The sequence below is a fragment of the Oryctolagus cuniculus genome, chromosome 10 (assembly GCF_964237555.1).
Source record: "Oryctolagus cuniculus chromosome 10, mOryCun1.1, whole genome shotgun sequence".
In the NCBI taxonomy this organism is placed as follows: Eukaryota; Metazoa; Chordata; class Mammalia; order Lagomorpha; family Leporidae; genus Oryctolagus; species Oryctolagus cuniculus.
The window spans coordinates 122247529-122260995 of NC_091441.1; the positions used below are offsets into that span (position 1 = coordinate 122247529).

The 13467-nt window shown below is 59.3% G+C and overlaps 1 protein-coding gene across 7 annotated transcripts in view; it reads right to left on the reverse strand.

Moving 5' to 3' along the window:
* Nucleotides 1-1977: 1977 nt before the first annotated feature.
* The window catches only part of CNTN4 (contactin 4), a 734964-nt gene continuing 723474 nt past the window's right edge, over nucleotides 1978-13467 (reverse strand). For all 7 annotated transcript variants that reach the window (XM_051831896.2, XM_051831894.2, XM_051831892.2 and 4 more), the window contains 5 exons: nucleotides 11999-12111; nucleotides 10831-11017; nucleotides 10319-10431; nucleotides 5865-6033; nucleotides 1978-3714 (listed from right to left, as the gene is read on the reverse strand). In XM_051831896.2, the coding sequence (XP_051687856.2) occupies nucleotides 3614-3714; nucleotides 5865-6033; nucleotides 10319-10431; nucleotides 10831-11017; nucleotides 11999-12111 (683 nt within the window). In that variant the 3' untranslated portion in view covers nucleotides 1978-3613. The remainder of the gene's footprint in view (nucleotides 3715-5864; nucleotides 6034-10318; nucleotides 10432-10830; nucleotides 11018-11998; nucleotides 12112-13467) is intronic.

The following is a 13467-nucleotide window of genomic DNA, read 5'->3' on the forward strand; positions in this document are numbered from 1 at the left end:
CCCCCAGAATCTGTCGCTTCGCCACTGACGCTGCTGTGCCAGGCCCAGGATGGATGAACCGCGAGTGTGTCCCTGAGTGACTCGCGGTCCTGGGTATTAAATGTTTGTCCCCACACCACAGTGCTTGGCCACGTAAGGTTTTTAGGCAGCCCAGGCTCAACAGGCAAACGGAGAGGACTCCTGACCTGTGTCAGAGGGAGAGCAGTAGAGGGATGATTCAGCACCCGTCAGACATCACCTGGGGGTCTCACATCCCATAAACTGCTTTAAAAAGCTCCTGGCATTTTAGTAGCTAATTCTGTGCTATTTAAGCGCTTTTTACAACTCCACATTCTTGGAGCAGATTTGCATAAGGGTAGGGAGTGGAGGAAGCTGGGCAAAGGTTTACCATCGCCCCCTGGGTGGAGACAGCTCAGACAGGAAGGGCGGAGTAACTCAATGAATCCCTCTTAGGGTGAGGGCCTGGCAGCTCCCAGGGCGGGGCGCTCACCTGGGGAGGCGGAGCTCCTCACCCAGGAGGAGGCGTGGCTCTGCACACAGGCCTTGTGCGTCCATGAAACCTAGATCCATCGCGAGAATCCAACTACCCCGCAGAGCGCAAGTTGCCTTTCTAGAGTGAAATCACAGGTGCATCACACACACACACACACACACACACACACACACACACACACACACACGGGTGAGCACAAGCGCAGGAGGTCAAACAAGCTGTTTCCTTGTGCTGCTCCCTTGAAAACTTGCCCGCGGCCTGGGTCTGGCTGAGCTGACGCCTGCTGCGTGAACCCTGCAACTAGTCCCCACCCTCAGGACACATCAGTCTTCCCGCAACAAACCATCCCTCCGAGGGGCACAGGGGGCCGTGGGCAAGACGCTCTGGCCGTGGGACCCAGCACGCCACATTCCCCGCGAGTTCGGACATCAAGCAGGGCAGAATCATGGCGGTCAACAGCACCCTGGACACGCTCCCCCGGGTTCGGAGGGCTCTGGCTCAGCACCAAGGCTTGGTCCCCAGTGTTCCCTGTGCTCCTGTGACCGCACCTGTGCCGTCCCGAGTTCCGCGTTTGCTCTCCCTACCTGTGACAACAGCTGATCCCGGCCTCACGACAGGTGATGGAGCGGAGGCTACAGGAGTCACAGGGCGTGCAGGGGGAGGCCAGGCCTCCGACACCGCCCCGCACGTCACACACGTGGCGACGCGGTCTCCCCTGTTGGCGTGCTCAGCACAGAGGCAGCCAACCGATGCAAATGCTACTGCGAGACCGCTCTGTCAGTCAATCAATGAGCATTTATTGCAAGGCACTACGGAGAGTCCATGGAAGAACACACCAGCGTCCCTGCCCCCGAGGGGCTTACAGTCTGCTGGGAAGACAGACAGGCAACACAGCAGCGCACGTCACAAAGCAGGGGACTGACCGCGAGACTGCCACACGCAGGAGCTGGTTGGTTGCTGACTGAGAGGCAGCGGCCGGGGTTGCAGCAAACGCAGGGGACTGAGCTGTGGCCGGGCCTCCCAGGTGACCGGGACAGAGCGGATCGGGTGGGAGCGGGGGTGGCAAAAGGCACAGAGGTGAGGCCAACGACAGCAAGCGCTGTTCAGGGGCCAGGGAGGGCTCCGTGAGGCAGGACTGGAGGCCAAGTTCAGGTTCAGTAGGAGGCTCAGCGGTCGGGTCTAGACCCCGCCCCTTTAGCAAAGGCTGGGGTTGGGAACAACAGAAATGATTAGATTCAACACACGAATGACCTAGCTCGTCAAGAGGAAATACTCCAGGCTGGTCTTCAGGGCGATTACGTGTGGAGTGGGGGCCTCGCTATTTCCAAAGAGGCTTTGGGATGGCGGCTTCAGGGCTGGCAGTTCTGAAGGAACAGCTCTGGGTGCGGGTGGCCCTGGGTCACAGCCGGGAGGCGTGGGTCCCCCGCAGAGCCACCGAGGCCCCAGCAGGCAGGCAGGAAGAACGCTCCCGGCAGACAAGTGTCTTTACAAACGACATCGTATTTATTAACAATACCTTAGAAAAGATTACATGTGCTAGATCCAGGGTCAACACCGTTACACGGGCAGTGGGGAGTACCTGGGGTGGCATTTTTTTTTCCATTTTCTTTATTATTTTGTTGATTTGTGTGTGTGTGACCTCAAATTTTATTTCAACATAGAAGCAACTGTACCAATCCAAGAAACGAACACAGCGTGAAATACTGACAATCGTTTTCCCCCGATTGCCACCCTAAATTTTTACACAAGTGGAAACCTGATTACGACTTCATTGGATAAATATAAGGAGAAGGCTGACAAGTTGTATTATTGGTAAGCAAAAATGACAAATTACAGGCAAATTTGAGCTCTCAGAGAAAGGAGAAAAGGTGGCAGCAGGTGGACCTCTGAATTCTGCCGTAGAGAATCTCATCGCCTTAGACGGCGCAGATGAACTGGTCAGTGTCGGCTCACAGAACTCCCCACCGCACACAGATCTCGCGAGAGTACAGCTTGGTCGCTGTTGTCATTTCCCAGGTGTGAGCCTGAGACTAGGGGGCAGAGCTTACAGAGCCACGAGGCTGCTACAGAACAGGACCCTCACCGGGCACCGCGCCACCGTACCGCAGAGCTTCGGCGGGGTCCGGGCAAAATTCTCTATGGCAACTCTGTTTGCTCAAATGGGAGAGCTCTTCCAAGCGCCTCACTTGGTTCTGATTCCAAAGAAGGGCGCTATGAGCCCAGGGACACACACGGGACAGATAAGAAATTTTGTAAGGGAATCGCGAACCTGTTGACAGAGAGTGACTGCTTTTAAAAATCGACATTCGAAACAGATAGACCTGAAGACAGCAACGTCGTCCTTTCTCCTTGGTGGATACAGGGACTTCCGGTCGGTGTCACTGCAGGGTGACATCACGGCTAAGGGAATGCTACGACGGAGACGGCCCGGACTCGGCTGAAAGACAAGAACGCCTTGGTGTGTGAGGCTGGACCTGCGGACGGCTGCCTCGGACGGGCATCTCAGCTTGCGAGGCCGCGGCCATTCCTGGGCTGCCCCCAGGAGTGCTGAGCCAGCTACGACGGGCGGGAGACCACCGCGTCCCTCCAGCACACAACCAGTCCCCGGGAGCCCCGGCCACCCGCAGGCCCGCGCCGGTCTGCAGCCACTCTGCCGTTAGGTCCTTGTAGAACTGTACACGTGACCCGCAGTGCATCCACCAGGGTGAGTCTCGAACTTGGTCCTTAAAGGAAAAATCTGGAAATCATAATGTATGGTTGTGTTGCCCGTAGCATTTTATAGCAGAGGAAAAAATTAATATCTACATTATATGTTAACTTTAAAAAATTCTATAAAACACTAAATATATAATAAAAATATGCATATAAGGACATATGTAAACTGCTTTGGTCGCATCGTCCCGCAGATGTCTGCAGTGCGTTCCAGTTTCCGGGAAACTCAGACACAGCCAGGTTTGCCTTGAGGAAGTACTAGAGAACGCCATTCCTAAAGAAGCAAGAAACATTTTTTTTCCAGTAATAAGATGTACTTGAACAACGATAGGACTCAGCACTGGGCGTCTTCAAAACAGCTAGCTACGTGTCGCCTACGTCACCGCGGCCAGTCCTGCGGCCCCTTCGTCATAAGCTGGACCTGGCTGTGAGGGACAACATGATGGTGCTGATGGCTGAGAGCGTGCACGCGCTGGGAGTCGCGGCCCCGGATCCCCGGGCGTAGGCGTCTGCGGACAGAGAACAGAGGCACTCACACGCCGCCCGGCACCGGCGGGGCAGGGCGGGGCGCACCCCTCCGCAGCACCCCTGCGGCTGTGTCAGTGGGTCCCCGGGACAGGAAGCCGAGGCTGACCCACCACACCCGGGGGGACGCTGCAACGTCAAAGCTGATGACTTACGACAAGGACGTAACAAGGTCAACCCCCACTCCCCTCCAGCTCTAGCCCTGCACTGGGCACAGACCCCCACGGCTGCTTGGCTCTCACCTGACCCTACAGGAGACACCTATAGGTGCTGTCACCGCCCCTGGCAGGGCCCCCTCGCCTGTCCTCGGCTGGACCGGGACTCAGACCCTTGTTGGAAACAAAACCTCAACTCCTTTTTAACTCTTCCAGTGGGTGGAGCGTGTTTTTCATAGTAAGAGGTCACCGGCTGTCACTCAGGGCTTCTTTGAGGCCGAAAGATCTCTGACCAACGTGATGGGGCAGAGGTAGGGTTCTCGGCCACATCCTCATCCTCCCGTAACCACAGCGAGATACTGGATTAGTGCACGTTTTTACAATGAACAAACCACTCATCATCACTGTGTCCAAAAAAAACCAACCAAACAAAAAACCACACCATCCTTGCAAGGATAAGAAAGTACAGAGCCAGATTTTAACAAGTGAGACAAACAGACCCCAAGCTCTGATGCTGTGAGCTCCCCACATCTGGCTCCCTTTCCACGGAAGTTGGGGTCTCCCTGGTGAGGCGAACAATCACACTCCCCACAGTTTTTGAAAACTTATTTGAAAGGGAGGGGAGAGGCGGAAGGGGAGGCAGGGGGAGGAGAGATACCTTCCGTCTTCTGGTTCCCTCCCCAAATGCCTGCAGGCACTGAGGCTGGACCAGGCTGACGTTGGAAACCAGGAACTCGGTTCCAGTGCCCACGTGGGTGGCAGGACCCGAGGACCTGAGCCGTCAGCTGCTGCTCCCAGGGCACACGCACCCCTGGCATCGGGAGCGGAGTGGGGAACAGAACCCAGGTACTCCCGTATGAGACGCAGCTGTGCCTACAGCGCCTGCTCCGTGCTGTGTGTGCCTTCAGTGTGTTTATGCAAAAAAAAAAAAAAAAAAAAAAAAAAAACTGCCATAAACGTGAACTCCGTCTGGAGACACTGGCAAACCGCCCCCGTCCCTGGGACACCCCGTGGGGCCTCCGCTTCCTCTGGCATCCGCTCTGCCCGTGTGTGCTGAGCAGTTCCCAGCCAACCCCACACAGCAAGGCTGAGGAGAACTGCTCATCAGAGGCACCCGCACCTGTAGATGGAGCAGAAATCGTTCAGGGAGTCCTTGCTTGTGCCAGAGAGACAGAATCGGCCCTGTCCCCACCACCCCCCAGAAGCCGCGTGATGGTCGGTGGGCTGGGGGGCTCCTGGGCTGGGACTGACTCTGCTGGGACCTCAGACCCCCTCTGCAGGGACAGCCCGAGAACCGGCAACCCCCACACTGAGGCTGCCACCTGCAAGCTCCCTTTTGCATGGTGGTAAGACACACGGGACGAGGGCGTCCCCGCCGTGCTGGGGGAAGTGCACCTCCCGCCGCTGTGAGCCCTGCTGGAGAGCCCTGCCTGGCCCCAGATGGGAGGCCGGAGCCCAACAAGCTGCCCGCTCGGGCTCACCCGCCACTCACCTACCACCGCCGGACCTGCCTATCCTGGGATCACATAGCAACGAAGACACAGTATGTGGCTGGCGTGTTTGCAAAACCGAACCGCAAGCCTTTGCTACAAAAAATAGTCTCACCCATAATTCAACAGTACTTGAAAATGCAGATGCCTTGACTAGACAGCCACTGCGCACGTTACACACGCCCACTAGAGCAGTGCCAAGTTCAACAAAGTGTCCACTCGAGACACTGAGCGGCCTGCTTCCCTGGAACGAACTGCCCAGGCTTGCTGGTTCCTCCTGGCTGCGCCTGGCCCTGCCTCTGCTGGACCTGCGGTTATGACAGTGCCACCTGGACACCCTGCACGACAGACGTGGGGCTGCCTCGGTCTCATTTTTGATCAGCGACTGACTCAATCCGTCGCCTTCCCTGGCAGGGCGCTGTCCCCAGGCCCAGGCTCCCGTGGAAGCCTGCAGGACACAGCCGGGGCGGGGGCGGGGGGCAGCCTTACTTGAGATCTTGGGAATTCGGATCTGCTCGCTGCTGCTGCCGTCGCCGCCCTCGCTGAACGGCCTGATCTCTACGATGTAATCTTCATCGAAGGGCAGGGAGAGTTCTACCGACGTCTTGTTCGTCTCAATGACGGACGTGCTGCTCTGCCTGCTCCACCGGTACAGGACCTGCAGAGACAGAGCCAGGTGCCGCCTGCTGCCCGCACGGAGGCCGCGGCAGGCGGCGGCTGCTTGCTCAGCCCTGGACGCCGGAGGAACGGGGGTCTGGCTGCCCCGTAGCTTTAGGGCTACTGAGGGGGTCGTGGGGCGGGGGTGACCATCTCGCAGGCTCAGCAGGTGCACCTGGAGAGACATGAAGGAGGCCTCCTCAAGGACTCACAGGGTCGCTCACACTGGGGCCCGGGCGCCAGGACAGACTGGGCCAGGCTGACTTCACTCCAAGCCTCATCTCCCTCGCCTGGGAGGCGGGGGCACTGCTATTCCTGTGTGGGCTGCATCTGGTGAGAGGCTGGCTCAGGGGGGTGTGTGAGAGCCCAGCCCACGGACGCACGCACAGCAAGGCTGGGAGCAGACGGCAGCCCCGGAGGGGCCCGCAGCACGGCTCTTCCAGAGGGGCACCTCTGCCCAGGGAAAGACCTCCTGCCAACAGGGGGTTCCTGGTTTTCCTTCGTGGGCCCTGGGCCTGGGCTGTGCTGCAGTCATTTGATGAGGCGGCCACGGAGTTCTCCTGAAAACAGTCACCGGCCTGGGACTGCCCGTTCTGGTGGGCTGATCGGGGAGATGCGGGAACCAGCACACAGAGCCGTATTTGGAAAACACGGCTGAACCCGTGTTCAGAGAGACCACACCAAGTGGTTCGCTGTGCAGGCTGGAAGCGGCTCCCAGCTCCCTCTCCAGTTTGGCCTGAAAGTTTCGTTCTCTTCCTACACAAACAGAAGTAGCCGCCCCCGCTCCTGCACCACGCCCCACGGATCTTCTCTGGGAGGTCCCATGGGCCCGCATCTTGGCCGGCTTGATTCTGCGCTGCTCCATGTTGGCTGAGGGACCGGCTGAGCTGACGAACGTGCGAGTGGCCTTCAGGCAAATGTTACCAGGACAAGCGTGTGTGAGCTTCTGAGGGCCAGCAGGTGCACACAGCGGCAGTCGCTAGCTAACAATCGTTCCATCATGTGTCCTACAGTAATGCCTGTACCACTGGGACCCAGCTCACCGAAGCGAACTCTGGCTTGCACACTGACGCTGCCTGGGGACGCCGAGGGCTCTCCCGCTCCCTCTGATGGATGGGTTGGGTTTCCATTTTCAGCTCTGTGGAGTGAGGGTCTGACGAGCTAACCCCCTGCCTGGCTACCTTGAACACTACTGCTGCCGGCTCCTGCCTGTCAATCTCACTTCAGCACGAGCTTGACCATGAACCTGAAATCCAGTCAACAGTTCTCCTGTGGAACACACGTGTTTGCTGGGGACAGACACCTGTGTTTCCACCGCTTCTGCGCTCTGCTCTCGCGGGGGATAATGGACAGCTGGGAGAGCACACCCTTGCCTGGTGTGGATAGAGCCATCGTGCCGCACAAGGCCATGGGCGTCAGGCAGTGGGAGCCGAGTCATAGCTCCAAGGCTGCCAGCGTCCACCCTCACTCCTGCACTCTGCATTCACCTTCCAGTGCACCCAACCCTGGCTCCTTTTGTCAGAGATAAAACAGCAGACCACAGTCCCTGATCCACACTGAGGTTCAGAGAGGAGAGCCCCACTCTAACCCAGCCGCGGTCAATTATCCTTGGCCGGAAAAATGCCCGTACGGTGACAGCTCAGGGCATCCACAGTCGCAGCCAACTTCAGTGTCCCAGTAAGATGGCAGAAACTCCAACAATCCAGTCAGTGCAGGGCGCTGGGGCCACCAGGGAAGTCTAAACTCAATCCTGAGATGAGCGGGGCTGGGGGGAGGAACAGAGGCATGGGGGCCCAGAGACAAGTGGGGGTCCTTTCACAGGGTGAGTGCGGCCGCACAGCGTCCTGGTGATCTACTGAGGTCACACAGCCAGCAAGGGACCAGACATGGCTCTGCCTGTGTGTGGTGCTGGACCGTGGGGTGCGCTCACGGGGGGCCCAGCAGGCGGCCAGCGGGGCGAGGAATGACGGCGGGACGTCTCCAGCATCTCTGTTAGTGTCCAGGGCTCGCCCCTCTGCCAAGCAAACGTGCAGTTCCAGCTCTGCCCTCCTCTGTGTCTGTCCAGGCACCCCAAGTTCTCTGACCGTGCCGACAACACCCCATCTCTGCTCCTCTCAGTAGTAGCTCAGAGGACACATTCAGTGTGCAAGGCTTGTTTGCAAAACAAAATAGGATGGGTGAGTTGCCAACGTTTCAGTACTGGAAGGTTTTACTTAATATTGCATTTTCCCACCGTCTCCGGAAGCACTGGGCCCTGTGTGGCACTCTGCCCACACGGGGGCGCAAGTGAGCAGCAGGTGCATCCTGGCAGCAGCACATGGCCACTGGGTGGCCCCAGTGTCCAGCCAGCTGTTTCTGCCGCTCCTGCTGGGAGAGGCGTGTTCCCACAGCCCCTTCCTTGCTTTTGTTTGGGGTGGGGAGGGGGCGGTGAAAGACCCCTGCAAATCTGACTCAAAAGCCTGCCTCCACCTTGAAAATTCAGAACCACAGGCCTGGTTTTCTGATCTTCTTCCCTGGTGACAACGATGGGGCATCTTATCTCGGAGACTTGGGAAATCTGCGGAACAGTGGCTGTCTTCTGCAGCAGCAGGACAGGACCACCGGGGCTCCAGCATCGTCCACGCAGCCCAGGGCGCTCCTCCCCCACAGCGTCCAGGAGCGCACGGGGAGCACGGTGCCCTGGAGCGGAGCCTGCCAGGTGGGGGCGCTGTGCGCAGCGGCTCCCCAGGGTGGGAGCCCTGCCCCTCTACTTGAACCACGTCGGTCCTGGAAGCTTCCACTCAGACTGGCGCCGTGCCAAGGTCACCTGGTACAAAGGCACTGTCGGGGCACTGACCGTCTCTCCAGGGCGTCTGGGGCAGTGACCCCACTTTGTGGGCTTGCTGAGTCTCTTTCCGGCTCCTCCATACACCCTCTGCTCCACCCAAGACCCCCTCAAGCCCTCGCCCAGCCCCCACACCACGCAGGAGCTGTCTGTCCCTTCACTGGGAACCAAGCTGCCCGCACCGTGGCCACTGGCGGCCTTAGCTTGTGTCTGATCTGGTGGCTTCTTCCCCCCATGGAAGCCAGCAGTCCACGTCAGAAGACCCCCACACTGTATGGGCCAAGTCACCCCCATGGGGCGGGATCGTGGGCACAGTGACCCCAGCCGGACCAGCTGAGGAGCTGGGGGTGTGAAGACATGGCCCTGCCCGTCCTGGCCTGGTCCAGACCGCACCACCGGGACACACGACTGGTGCCGGGGCGGCGGTGAGGTGACAACAGGTGGCTCAGACCGAGCTGAGATATTTCCAACAGCAGCCGGCTGACTTCATCCACACTTGCTCTTTAAGGACAGGCCAACATTTCATTTTCTGAAAAACTCTCTCTTCCGTGCCTCAGCATAACTGTGCCTCTCAACAGAATTTCAGGAGCGTTAGGAAACCGGGGAGTTACCGTGAAACACGACGGAGGCAAGAACCCAGCAAAGCCGACAGTGCAACAGCTAAAGGAGCAATTCCGCAGTGCTGAGTGCCCACGGCCACAGGGCCTTGAACCTGAAGTTCAGGGGGTGGCTGACGCCTGGCCCCTGGAGCAGAGACTCCTGGGCTGGACGGGGAGCCTGGGGGCGGGGGAAGCTGGATGGGGATCCCGGGGGCGGGGGAGGCTGGACGGCCCGGGGGCGGGGGAGGCTGGACGGGGAGCCCAGGAGAGGGGGAGACTGGACGGGGAGCCCAGGAGAGGGGGAGGCTGGACATGGAGCCCGGGGGCGGGGGAGGCTGGACAGGGAGCCCGGGGGTGGGGGAGGCTGGACGGGGGGGTGGGGGAGGCTGGACGGGGAGCCCGGGGGTGGGGGAGGCTGGATGGGGAGCCCGGGGGTGGGGGAGGCTGGACGGGGAGCCCGGGGGCGGGGGAGGCTGGACGGGGAGCCCAGGAGAGGGGGAGGCTGGACATGGAGCCCGGGGGCGGGGGAGGCTGGACAGGGAGCCCGGGGGTGGGGGAGGCTGGACGGGGAGCCCGGGGGTGGGGGAGGCTGGACGGGGAGTCCGGGGGTGGGGGAGGCTGGACGGGGAGCCCAGGAGAAGGGGAGGCTGGACGGGGAGCCCAGGAGAGGGGGAAGCTGGACGTGGAGCCCGGGGGTGGGGGAGGCTGGATGGGGAGCCCAGGGGTGGGGGAGGCTGGACAGGGAGCCCAGGAGAGGGGGAGGCTGGACGTGGAGCCCGGGGGTGGGGGAGGCTGGACGCGGAGTGGGACAGGGCCCGGCCCAGGGTCAAGGTTGGGTGCCTGCACAAGGAGAAATTGCGTACTTTGTATCCTTTCACTTCCGACTCGTTCTCTAGAGCCTTCACCTGATCCCAGTTCAGGATGATTTTCGAGTCGGATGAATTCCAGATGATGTTTCCGGGGGGCTGGCTCGGCGCTGTGGAAAGAAAAAATGAAGATATACCAAGTCACACATTATTACATCTCCACGATTCCTGCCTAGAAATCGAGAGTGCAGGCAATTTAATGGGCGATTGCACTAATATGTGTCTTCAAGGTCACTGAAATCCGACGCGATTCGGCGCTGCAAATGGAAAAGGATTCGGCTGGCCGCCTACCTCGTAGGGTGAGGGGCAGCCCTTCCAGGCAAGGAGGAAAACATTTATCTTTCTGTCCTCCGGAGCACTGCGTTTTGCACAGGTTCAGTTAAAATGCCAAGGTAAATCTGAATCCTCCTAATGATGCCAATTAGTATGCAAATGACCACTGGGAGGTGGGGAGGCAATGAACTTGGGATGTGTCTGGGGAATCCTGTTCCCAGCAAGTTTGCCCTTACGCGGCTTCCTGGTTGTGACGTTGACGGTGGCACTGGCGGGCCCTGTCCCCGCGGAGTTGTAGGCCTTGACGGCCAGGTGATACAGCGCGCTGCCTTGTAAGTTGGTGATTGTTGTAGACGTCTGGTTTCCGATGGTTCTTATCTTCCTAGCATTTTCTTCCTTGTCTTCGTGTCTCCAGTATTTAACCTGAGAAAAGAAGACGGCTTGGAAGTCACAGCCGTTGGGATGTTTCCCACGTCACGGGGACGCTCCAGGCAGATTCGTAGGCTGGAGCTATCCAAGAGCAGACTTCGCAGAACAAAGGGCGTGGCCTGCTCCCAGGAATGAGGTAACCGGGCTTGGTCTGCCCAGCGGGATGTCAAATGGCCCAGCTGCCCTTAGTTATCTCTTGCCTTTCTACCCTTTGTTTTGAGCACGAGGGAGCCCGATGGCAGGCATTTCAGGCCTCAGCTCCTTCTGCCGACCAGCTCCTGAATTCCGGGACTGGCAAATATTCTGAAACAGCCCCGGAGGGCGTGGCACGGAAAAGGGGTCCTCTCAGAGCTGACCGCTCAGCGTCCGTGTGGACTGAAGCAGGCGCCTCCAGGTGGGAGGTGGGACGTCTCCCCCATGACGACATGGCCAAGGTAGCTGAACTGGGGCGCACAGACCACATGGCCCTGCGCCACGGAGTTCCAGCCCGTCTGTCCGTCAGAACACCCGCTTCCCAGAATGCCCTGTGTTCATCCGGCCCTGGGGGTCTCCATGTAAGCATGTGGATTAGGCTCCAGGTGGAGTGTCATGGAGGTGTCACAAACTTCCCGGGGCCCTGGGGACCACGTTACCCCCTAAACAAAGGTGCTGGGAGGTGGTCGCCCTCTTCCCTTGGAGACAAGGACGAGAGAAGGCGCTGATGGTGTGCCCCTCTACGTCGCTTCCCCACCCCCTCTCTCTCTGGTCCACTCCTAACCACGCCCACGTGTGTGTGTGTGTGTGTGTGTCTGTTTGCTTTCGCACCTTTTAACTAAACTTCAGCATTTTATGCACTGTGCTTAAAATGCTTTCAAGTAAAAGGCAAGGACCTGGATTAAATTAGATCCCACTTCTCCCACGTGGACCACAGGTGTCTGGTGGCCTCCCCGAGGGTACGGCACATCCCCACTCCCACGACCCTCATCACCTGCCGACCTCATAACCTTGTATCCGCCCTCGGTTCTTCTCCAGGGGAGAGGCCCAGAAGACTTCGATGTCTGTGGCTGAAAGGCTCCTGGCAAAGATGCTGGCTGGCGGCTTGGTGGGCTCTGCAGGGGGACACGGAGGGGTCAGGGTGGCGTCAGCTGCGCCGGGGCTTTAGACATTGGCATTAGGAGGTGCACAGGACCCCCGCTCACAGTGCCCCCCTCCCTGCCTGGGGGCCACACCAGCGTGTGCAGAGCAGCAGGGATGAGCAGCTGGGGTGCAGGGGGAGCACCTGTCCAAGCCCTCACCTTGGGGGTGGAGGGGAAGCAACCAGGGCCACTCAGATGTGGCACCCAGTTTTCCTGCCAGTAATTCCCTCAACACAGGTGTTCTTGGCTGGCATTTGTCGTAGGAAAGAGCCTGGGCACTGGGTCATCAACGTGAGAGGAGAGGCCCAGGGAGCAAGAGGCGGGAGCAGCAGGTGCTGTCCCCTGCCCCAGGGGCACCCAGAGCCTGTCTCAGCAGCTGAGTGGGCCTGGCTGCCCCCTCCCCAGGGAACCCCCAACAGCAGCCTGGCAGAGGTGGTGAGCAGGCCCCAGGCACATGCCAGTACTGAGCTCCCCCGAAATGAGGGGCCTAGGAGGGGGAGCTGTAGGGCAGTTGGGGGCCTGTGGGCCTGGCAGGAGACAGGCGGAGGCAGGCGTCAGTCCTGGGTCCAAAGCCCCTGTGGGCAGTGGCAGGAGGGTGGGGCCAACCTCAGAGATGGCAGATGAGTGATCTACATTCGCTGGGCCGAAACATGCTCACTGGCGAACGAGATAGGGACCCAGTACTTCCCAAATGTGAGAGATTTTGGCCAGATCTCTGCCGGAGCTGAGACCCATTCGTACCCTGAATCTTCCTTTCAATGTCTTTCTTAAAGAAAAACCCGGCTTAGCCGTATCTTAACCAATGATATTCATGAGATCCTGTGTTTACGTTGATAAATATTTTTTCCTAAGAACTCCAAATTGGTGTTACTGCTACATAATTTACAAAGTTCATCTCTTATCATTTACGGGGGACTGGGGCCCTCCTCCAGGGACGCACACGGCACAGCAGGAACGGCTGGACAACAGCACCGTCCCCTACGGCTGTGGCTCTCCGCGACAGTGCAGCGCTCCATGTGTGCTGCTGGGGTCAGAGGTCATCTCAGGGCTCGGAATCACGCAGCTCAAGGGCAACACAGAGGAGAAAACACATGGTCCACCCAGGACACGGCCCTGAGGACCCCACAGCTCCGGTTCAAGGTCTGCAGTGCAGCAGGGTGGGGTCAGGGCAGAGCAGCGTGAGACAGCTGCGGTGGGAGGAGCAACGGCTCAGCCCACAGGCCCAGGACAGGCAGGGAGGCTGTGGCGGCTCGGGGGAGGCGTGAAGGGTGTGTGTGTGCGCTCACAGGGACAGCATGGGACGAGCAAGCATGGTGCACGGCACACGTG